Genomic DNA, 10,195 nt, shown 5'->3' on the forward strand with positions numbered 1-10,195 from the left:
CCCCGCAGGTCGTGCACGCGGAGCGGTGGGGCCTGGAGCCCTGTGCCCTGCCCGTGATCGTGAACATCTCCTCGGCCCCCTGCGACACGCTGGACTTCAGCCCCCTGGACGAGTCCTCGTCCCTCATCTTCTACAACGTCAGCAAGCACCCGCGCGGCGGCCGGCAGCGCAAGGCCCGCGTCCTGCAGGCCGGCACGCCGCTGGGGCTCATGGCCTACCTCTACTCCAGGTGCAGCCCCGTGCCCCGGTGGGGGGAGAGGGGGGCATGGTTTCCTCTGTCACCTGTCGGGCCTTGGAGAGCGGAAGGGAAGCAAAAAAAAGGAAGGAGCCCCTCGGAGGGGGAGGAGGTGGGGGAAGTCTTGCCTCCCCTCATCGGAGACGGGTTTGCACGATTTTCACTCAGAATGAATCTCACCTGGGCTTGCTGACGTGTGGTCACGGCCACATGCTCCTTTGTTGGGGTCCGGGCTTGAGTGGCCTCAGAGCCACAGGCCCGCCAGGCAGCAGGTCTGGGTCTGGGTCTGGGTCTTGGGGGCCCCAGCAGGCGCTTTGGGGGAAAGTGTGTGATATACTGCCCAGCAGGCTTCTCAGATTAAATGCACACAGGCTCCTCGGAGACACACCTGAATCCCATCCACTTTACTAAGTCAAAACACCCCTTAGCTGACCGCCTGGCTCCCCAGGGACTGCGGTGGGGCTGGGCTCAGAGGCTCATTGGGGTATGTGTGCAGCCGCCACCTGTGGGCGTGAGCGCTGCTTAGGTTCATCGCACACCCGGTTGGTAAGCTCGCCCTGCAGCAGGAACATCCGCCCATGCACACATGTCACATGTCACCCCCAGTGCCCCTCCACCCCGCTGCCCACCTGGGCCATAGATGCACCCATGTCCTGCATGGGCCCCTCAGCTCCACCTGGCCCCTGGGCACGGCCCTCCCGGCAGTTTCTTAACCCGATGGCCTGGCCCACACCCACACCCGGGGTGGGAGGGCCCGCCCAGGCGTGGCTTTTGGAGACCCATCGGTGGGATCCCTCTTTGCAGGGCAGACTGGGCTGGTGGCTGCCTAGTCCCTGGCCTGAGCCTTCCGTGTCCCCAGCCCACTGAGGCCCTGGGGTGACCAGGTACCTGGTCACCTGCAGCTCCTCCTGCAGTGGCTCGGGAGACAGCCTTGCCAGGACCCCACCTGTTCCTCACTCCCAGACTCAGTCACAGACACCTGGTGTCATGGATTGAGGCTTTCTGGGGCACCCCTGGGGGTGGGGGCCCTCGTACACTCCCCAGCCTGGTTTCACCCTAATGACGCAGAGCTCTGGGGCACAGCTTGCTCTTTCCTAACGCAGGGATGTCCACCTGGGCGGTGACTGTGCGTGCTCAGTGTGTGAATAGGTTCTAGAAGGAGACTAACAGGTGGGCTTAAAAAGTGATGGCCACTCACACACACAGCTCACACTCACATCACCCTTACGTTCACACTCACACACAGCCACACCCACACTCGCTCACACACACATTTACCCCAGGACCACTAGCCAAGGCTGTGGGTGGAAGCGGGCGTCCCGCTCACCTGAAGCACAGGTGAGGGGAGCGGGAGGCCCTGGCCGGGTCTGACAGGCCCCTCTGCGCAGCGACGCCTTCCTGGAGGGCTACGTGCAGCAGTTCCTGTACACCTTCCGCTACTTCTGCACACCCCAGGACTTCCTGCACTTCCTCCTCGACCGCATCAGCAGCACCGTGTCCAGGTACACCCCCCTGGGCCACATACCGCAGGGTGGACGCCAGGCCCCGCGTCTGCTGACCCCGACCAGGAAGGGGGAGGGCTGGCGAAGGCTGAGGGGAGGATGGAGGAGGCCAGGGGGTCAGTGCCGCAGAGAAGGGAGCCAGCATGGGCAGGAGGGGACGGTGGCCTCGCCTGGAGAGGCCATGGGAGGGCGATGATGGGGAAAGGCAGAGGGTGGGGACAGGGACAAGTGGGAAGACCAGGCTACCCCCAAGTGGGGAGGGTCCTGCAGCTCACCCACAGCCAAGGGGTGGGGTGCTGGGTGGTGGGCGGATGCACTCTGGCTGTTCTCTGAGCTGGCTGGGAGCCCTCTCCCCACACCCCTGTGCGCCCTCACCAGGCTGGAAGCCCTGGCAGTCTCAGCCCATCCTTGTGGGGGAGGGGCTCACAGGAGACACCCCCCTCCCATTCCCTCCACACATGGAGCCAGGCTCCCACCTGCCTGTTGGGAAGCGAGCGCTGTCCCGTGGCTTCCTGCCCCCCTGGCATCCCGGGCGCTGGCTCTGGGGGTGGCAGGAGGGCCAGGTCCTGCCCTGTGACCTGAGCCCTGGGGTCCCTGTTGTGTGGCGGCTGCTGCCTCTCTCCTGTCCCCAGACGGGCAGGGTAGGGGCTAAAATACCCCCTTGAAGACAGAGCTGCACTCAGACTCCACACACACACCCTTGTCTGGCCATCTGCCTCCAGGGCCCATGAGGACCCCACCTCGACCTTCACCAAGATCTACAAGCGCAGCCTCTGCCTGCTGCAGGCCTGGGTGGAAGACTGCTACACCGTGGACTTCACCAGGAACGCCGGGCTGCTGGGGCGGCTGGAGGACTTCATCTCCTCCCAGGTGACCACCGGGCAGCACTCGGTAGTGGCAGCCAGCACCCGCCCAGGACACAGCCTTGACCCCTCTGCTTCTGTCCAGATCCTGCCCCTGGACAGCTCCGTGGAGCACCTGCTGGGCCTCCTGGAGGTGGGCACAGACCGGCGGACCGAGGGCGCCCCACACAGCACAGACCTGGAGGTCCCCAAGGAGACCGAGGAGGCCACCAGACCCCTCAACGCCCTCTGTAAGAGGCTCTCGGAAGACAGCATCTCCCGCAAGGTGGGGGCCTTTCCCAGGGGCGGGCCTCCCGGGACAGGTGCTGCTCCCAGTGTGCTTGTGCACCCCACACAGACGTGCACACATACACATGCCCATATGCATACATGTGCACACGGGCACATAAGCACACATACTTCGTGCTGCCAGTCCTGGGACCAGCCCTGTGGGGCTGGCACTTCCTGTCCCCTCTCATCCTGGGCAAGGACAGCAGAGGGGCCAGGCCAGGCACTAAGATGACCTCACTTCCTGCCCTTGGACCAGAGATCCAGGTGGAAGGAGGCATTGTCATTCCTGCCCTGGGACAAGCACGGGGACTGAGGGAACCTTTCCACAGTGTGTGGGGACAGCCCCAAACTTCAGTGGCTCTATCTATGGGAGACCCCCTGAATTAACCAGGGAAGGGGTGCTTGAGCCCACACGGCCGCAGGCGGGAGGGATGTGTGCTCTGGCTCTAGCTGAGCCAGGCTGAAGGGTCCTGGGCCTGGGTCCTCTCCCACCCCTGCGTCCCCCGCTGCAGAGCTTCCCCTGGAGGCTGCCCCGGGGCAACGGGCTGGCACTGCCACACCACAAGGAGCGCCAGTACACCATCGCGTCCGCCCTGCCCAAGCCCTGCTTCTTCGAGGACTTCTGCGGCCCCTACGCCAAGACCAGCGAGAAGGGGCCCTACTTCCTGACTGAGTACAGCACCCACCAGCTCTTCACCCAGCTGACGCTGCTGCAGCAGGTGAGGGGCCAGCAGCTGGATGCAGGCAGGTCCCACGAGGCTCACCGGTCGGGCATCGGCAGGGGTGCTCGGGGGCCCCACAGATGGCTGCTGGAGGGGCACACTGACACGCAGTTAAGGGAGCCTGGCTGACAGGTGCACAGGCCGGGGGGTGGGTGCCCCTAAAAGGGACCCAGGAGGGACTCTGGTTCTGGGCACACAAGGCACACAGGGCCTGCTGCCCACCCTCCTGCACCCCCGACACTCCCCCGAAGGGAGCCTGGCTGACAGGTGCACAGGCCAGGGGGGTGGGTGCCCCTAAAAGGGATCCAGGAGGGACTGTGGCTCTGGGCACACAAGGCACACAGGGCCTGCTGCCCACCCTCCTGTGCCCCCGACACTCCCCCCTCTCAAGCACCAGAGGGTGCCCTTTGACTGCCATGGGTACCACCTGGGGTATCACCTCCTCTCTCCTGGATCTGCCCCAGCACCCAGGAGTTCAGGCACCGCCAGGCCCTTTGCTCCCCCTGGGCCCAGCCCCTCACCATCCTGGTACCCCATGTCACTCGACAGGTGACAGCGATCCAGCGCGATCACAACCGGGCAGGGGCCGAGCCCTACAGCACACAGGGCAGGCAATGCAGAGATGACCCCCCTCCACACACAGCCCCCAGGACGCTGCCTGGAGGTCCCCGGGAAAGGTGCCCTGACCGCCTGTGTCCTTGTCTCCGCAGGACTTGTTTCAAAGGTGCCATCCCGTCCACTTCCTAAACTCACGGGCCCTGGGCGTCATGGACAAAAGTGCCGCCATCCCGAAGTGAGTGTCCACCCGCAGGTGTCCACCCGGAGGCCTGGGGTGGATGTTGGCGGGAGGGTCTCAGCAGCTTGACCTAAGTGTCTCGTGGACACTCTTGTCTGAAGAGAAGCTGGTCTCAGGAGGCCTCGGAGCCAGACCCTCTGCAGTCACACAGCCTGGCCTGGCCCAGACCGGGCCCCAGCGCCTGCCCTGCCGTGATGCGCACCCATGTCTCTTCCAGAGCCAGCTCCTCTGAGTCTCTGTCGGCCAAAACCTGCAGCCTATTTCTGCCCAATTACGTCCAGGACAAGTACCTGTTACAGCTTTTAAGAAGTGCAGATGACGTCAGCAACTGGGTGGCCGCCGAGATCGTGACCAGCCACACCTCCAAGGTTGGCGGCCTCCGCAGCTCTGAGCTCAGAGCAGGGCCTGGGGTCCGACTGCACGGCAAGCGGCCCTCCTGAGGGGCCTCGTCGTCCGTCTCCCAGGGCAGGGGGTTCGCAGGCCCTGCCCCCGGCCATCAGATGGTGCAGCCAAGATCATGTCCGCTCCTGGCATTGACAGCCTCTGCAATTTCTTCTTTCCTTCTCTGATACTCCTTCGTGTCCCTCACCCCAAGGCCCGCAGGGCCACCCCAAGGCCCATTAATAAATGCAAGTTTCTATTTCTTTCCCCTTTGGGAGCTTAGGAGTTTATTAGTTGACAGATTGACCCACCTTCACTTCTGCCCAATGTGGGAACAGGGAACCTGAGCTCACCTGGTTTGTCCTAATTCACGACGTTATAAATATCACGGCATCCAAGGTGGCTTCCCCTACCATCCGTGATACCTGGAAGACGCTGAGTGCGCGTTTCCCGTGTCAGTTGCAGGTCAACCTGCTGTCCAAATTTCTGCTGATTGCGAAATCGTGCTACGAGCAGAGGAACTTTGCGACCGCCATGCAGATCCTGGGTGGCCTGGAGCACCTCGCCGTGAGACAGTGCCCGGTGAGCCCACGAGGGCTGCGGCCGGACGCTGCTGACCTCAGCCGTGCGTGCTCAGGGCTGGGGGCGCCGGCCCGCCGCAGGGTCTCACCTGTGCTCTCATTCTAGGCCTGGAGGATCTTACCTGCGAAGATAGCAGAGGTCATGGAGGAGCTGAAAGCCGTGGAGGTACTCCTGCTCTGCGTGAGCCTCAGGCAGCTGTGTCTGCCTGGGGATGCAACCGGCACAGCTGGGGGGTGGCACCCCTCAGAGCCAGCATCGGGGCCCCCGAGCACATGGCCCCTCAGAGTCGTGCACAGAGCAGCCCGGCCTTGCCCATCTCCCCACGGGGCCTCTGCCGCTCACCTGGGCAAAGCCGGCTGGGAGCTCAGGGGCTCCAGGAGCCCACCTGCTGGGCCAGCGGCACAGGGTACAGGTGCCAGAGGACCTGAGCTTGGCTGACTGGCCGCCTCCTCACCGACGGACAAAGTGAGACCATAAGGGAGGAAACAGTTTGGAACAATGGGCATTTCCCCCAACTGCCAGGAGCAGGCCCAGCCCAGACACAGCTCTCTGCGGGCAGGCGGGCTGTGTGTCCTCGGTTAACACCAGACATGGCCTCTGCAGCCGGCCTTGGTCTTACTAGTATTTGGGGAGTTGGGTCACCCGGCTCTTTCCTGGAGTCCCTGGGAGAATGAGTTAGGGAAGGAAACTGCCATTTCAGTAGTAGGAGGGGTGCAGCTTTCTGAGGGGGTCAGTGTGGCCTTTGTGGTGTCCAAGCTGAAGACACTGGACTCTCGATCCCCAATCCAATAATCCAAGGTGCGTTTGGACGGCTTGTAAGTCCGAAGGCTGCGGGACTATGGGCGCCAACCGGGATGGCCTGGGCTGAGCCAGGACTGGCTGACCGCCCAGGACTGACCTCGGGCCTGTCTCCCTCGCCCACGCCCCTGCTGGGCCACCAGGTGTTCCTGAAGAGCGACAGCCTGTGTCTGATGGAAGGGCGCCGCTTCCGGGCCCAGCCTACCCTGCCCTCAGCCCGCCTCCTGGCCATGCACATCCAGCAGCTGGAGACTGGGGGCTTCACCATGACCAACGGGGCCCACAGGTGGAGTAAGCTCAGGTGAGGGGCCCTGGGGTGCTGCAAGCTCAGGTGAGAACCTCCCTCATCCCTCCTGCTCCTCTGAGGGCTGGTCCCCCTAATCCTCACTCAACCCTTACCCTAGCCCAGGGCATCCCCTACCCGTGACCTGCAGCCACCTCCTGCTCTAAACTTCATGCCTGCATGTCCCATGCTGCCATCCTCTGTCACCGAACCCGGTGCTGGGAGACGTGCACCCAGACACCGCTAACCACACCCCTTAAACGACCCACATCTACCGTACCCACCTCCTCCGTCCACCCAACGGCGACAGTGGGTTTCATTCATGTTGGAATCCTTAGCACCGACCAGGGCGACATAGATTTTCAGTAAATATTTGTGAAATGCGAAGCAGATGGAGGGACGGATGGATGGATGGACAGACCACAGGCCTGAGTAATGAAATGAGGTCTGGCCTCATTGATACAGACAAGGCAAAGTTTGTGCTTTGAAGAGATTCGGTTCCAGGCGTTGGGAGCGCGTCGGGAATTCATGAGCCCCTGAGACTCATGCAGACTGACATCTCGTTCCTTCCCCAACACAGAAACATAGCCAAGGTGGCCAGCCAGGTGCACGCGTTCCAGGAGAACCCCTACACCTTCGCCCCCGACGCCAAGCTACAGGCCTGCCTCAAGCAAAGAATCGCGCGGTTCAGCGGGGCTGACGTGTCCATCTTAGCCGCAGACAGCAGGGCCAGCTACCACCAGATCGCCAGCGAAAAGCACTCCCGGAAGATTCAGGACAAGCTACGGAAGATGAAAGCCACGTTCCAGTGACGGAGGACGGTGGGTGGACGTCAGATTCCACACCAAGGACGGAGCTGGGGAGAAAGGAGCCCGCCCGCTCGCTGCTCCAGGCCAATGGCCCCGCGGGCGCAGCCCCCGCCACCTTAGACTAGGGACCCCCAACACAGGCCCAGCCTGGGCCTGTGGGCACCAGAACGGGAGAGCAAGGGGCTCAGACCACGATTCGGAGGGGACAGGCACCCGTGCAAGTCAGGGGGGTTCTGCTAGAAAATTTAAACATGAAATCTTAACATTTTAAATGAAAATAGACAAAGTAAATGCCCGGCTCTTTCCTGGAGCCCCTGGGAGAATGAGTTAGGGAAGGAATCTGCCATTTCAGTAGGAGGAGGGGTGCAGCTTTCAGAGAGAAATGGCCCTCCCCACTTCTCCAGGGATCCAACCCACCCCCAAACCCCACCCCACCTCCCAGCCTCTGATTTTAACTGAGTTGCCCAATGAGCAGTGTTTTCATGGGCCTGGCCTCCATGTGCCCAGCAACAAAGGACCAAGACTGACCTCTGACCCCCACACCCACCACAAGTTCCCAGGGGTTCTAAACCCTTCCACGGGGGTCCTGAGGCTTCCCAGTAGCCCAAGCCCCAACTGGTTCACACTCCCTCCCCCCAGACCTTCCCCGACCCAGACTTCCCCTGGCTCACCCCGTCCCAGCCAAGTGGGGGTCCCAGAGCCCTGCAGCCCTTCCTGCCACCCATTCCAACTGAGCCTCCTGTTGCTGGCAAGCGCCTCCCAGCTCCACGCTGGCAGCCCCCCAAGTACCCTCTGGCCCCACGTGCCCACCACCCCCACTTAGAGCAGCTTCTGGTGGGACAGGTGCGCCCTGGCCAAGGTTCTGCTTCCTAGCAAAGCACACAGGACACAGCAGCTCCAAAGCAGAGGCAGCTTCGGGGACCCTGAGAGGTCCCTAGCCCGTCTGGGGGCCTGGGGGCCCCGGGGCTGTGGCTGCTGCCCACCTGCTCCAGCAGCCATGCATGCCACGCACACACCCAGCCTGGGCTCCCGCAGCTTGCCGTCACCAGCGCTTCGTCGGAACCAACCAGGAAATGAAGTTTGCTGCCTAAATGGCGCCAAGCTCTTCTCCAGGGCTCTTCCCACGTGGCTGGTGCTGGGCACAGCTCAGTGGGTGGGGGACACCCTGGGAGGGGGGCCTGCTGTCACACCCACCACGGGGCCTCTTCCCCGGCGTGGGAGGCCAGACCCCCTGGCACCATCCCAGGCACCCCGGTTCTTCCACCCAAATCATTGCAAGACCCACGACTGCTCTTCTGAGTTTTAGAATTAGTGATTCTTTCGAGCGACCAGCTGTATTTCTAGGAACACTGTTACTAGTGATAAAACGCTGCTCTTTTCAATATCAAGATGTGTTTTCCCACATACATTCATTCCAGGTCCTGCTTACATGGCATACAGGGGGCTCGGCTCTCCTGGCCATGCCAATGTGGCTTTATTTTTTTTAAGCTTTTATATGAGGATTGTGTTCTGCCAATCAACTCTGACATTTTCAGATTTTGAATTTAACAAGGTAGTGTCACAAAGCCTGAAGCAAAATTAGTGTCCAGCACAAATAAACATTCCAATCTTAACAACTTATTCAGGGGAACTGACGGGGCTTTTGGCTTAAGCACGACATTTGCATGGCGCCCTCCTGTCCTGTAGCACAGGTTTCTAAATAAAATCATTTCTACTAGGACGGCTTCCCTGTGGCTCAGTTTGTTTCTCCCTAAAGTGACACCTACTCTGTGGTCAGAGTGGGGGCTCCTTCGTGACCAGACAGAGACAATCAGGTGCTCACGATGTTGTGAGGGCCCAGGGGTGCTCGGGCCACAGCCAAGTCCTCGGGTGGCGCGGGGAAGGGCAGGTCAGCCAACCCCTTTCGCACACGGGCCCCTCCGGAATGCGCAGGTCTGTGATCAGCAAACGCATCCTGCAGGGAAGACTTGCCGCTGGAGGAGAAGACTGCAAACCACCCAAATAGCTGGGTCCCCAACCTCCCAGCGCTACCACTTAAGGCTGCTCTGCCACGAACTGCCCAGCCCCGGCCGCTCCGCCTGGCAAGCCCACGCGCACTCGGGCACCCAGACCTCAGTACCCAGACCTCACCGCAGGCTGCGGGCAGGAGCGGTGGATCGCTCCCGGGCACTACCTCGCCAGGACCTGGCTGGGCAGGGTCCTCATGGAGGGGTTTGGGGTTGGTGGACACCACAGAGGGAGGGGTGGAAGGCCAAGAGCTGAGAGTTTGGGGCGTAAAGTGCCTGCATGAATGATAAAGCCCTCTGCCTGGCAGGCAAGTCTGGAGAAGTAAAGTTTTATAAAAGACAACAAAATAGTCACGTTCTACTGTGGACCGAGCTCAGCAATTCTGAAGCTACTCTCCACGCGCATGAGGGCTGGCCATTAACGAGCTGTAGACAAGGGAGTCGAGCCACCCTCTGTCAGAGAAAGAAGCTACAGGAAAGCGCGTGGGGAGGCGAGGACACACCCTGCAGTGCGGGGACAAGGGGGTCGGGCACCGAAACACTACCCGGATGCGTGGACACAGGCGAGTGTACATTCCTCGGCTGCGGTGGGGCTTCTCAGCCACTGGCTCCCGACCTTGGGGTGGATCAGTCTTTGCTGTGGGGCTGCCCAGTGCACTGTGGGAGGTGTTACAGCATCTCCCGTCTCTACCCACTACATGCCAGCAGCACCCCTCAAGTTGTGACAACCAACAATATCTCCAGACATCACCAGCTATCCCCTGGGGATGGGGAGTCATAACCCAGAACCACTGGCTTAGAAGCAGTGACAACCCGGTATCCATATCTTGGCTTCCAGATCCCATTCTCAAAACAAAACACAAAAACACAAATTTTTTGGAGAAACGGCTGAATAGCTGACTGGTGGGGAAAGTTCCAGCTGGACAGGAGCACACTGTAGTGTCAGAA

The 10,195-nt window shown here is 61.5% G+C and overlaps 1 protein-coding gene across 1 annotated transcript in view; it reads left to right on the forward strand.

Annotated features, from left to right (window-relative positions):
• KNDC1 (kinase non-catalytic C-lobe domain (KIND) containing 1) overlaps positions 1–8,961 on the forward strand; it is a 31,353-nt gene extending 22,392 nt beyond the window's left edge. Inside the window, exons 21-31 of the mRNA XM_005879659.2 lie at positions 9–229; positions 1,624–1,737; positions 2,460–2,607; positions 2,686–2,865; positions 3,383–3,589; positions 4,303–4,385; positions 4,606–4,756; positions 5,229–5,351; positions 5,457–5,516; positions 6,293–6,450; positions 7,013–8,961. Coding sequence (XP_005879721.1) covers positions 9–229; positions 1,624–1,737; positions 2,460–2,607; positions 2,686–2,865; positions 3,383–3,589; positions 4,303–4,385; positions 4,606–4,756; positions 5,229–5,351; positions 5,457–5,516; positions 6,293–6,450; positions 7,013–7,244 — 1,677 coding nt within the window. The 3' untranslated portion in view covers positions 7,245–8,961. The remainder of the gene's footprint in view (positions 1–8; positions 230–1,623; positions 1,738–2,459; positions 2,608–2,685; positions 2,866–3,382; positions 3,590–4,302; positions 4,386–4,605; positions 4,757–5,228; positions 5,352–5,456; positions 5,517–6,292; positions 6,451–7,012) is intronic.
• The last annotated feature ends 1,234 nt before the right edge of the window (positions 8,962–10,195 follow it).

Source organism: Myotis brandtii, unplaced genomic scaffold, assembly GCF_000412655.1.
Source record: "Myotis brandtii unplaced genomic scaffold, ASM41265v1 scaffold604, whole genome shotgun sequence".
Taxonomy (NCBI): domain Eukaryota; kingdom Metazoa; phylum Chordata; class Mammalia; order Chiroptera; family Vespertilionidae; genus Myotis; species Myotis brandtii.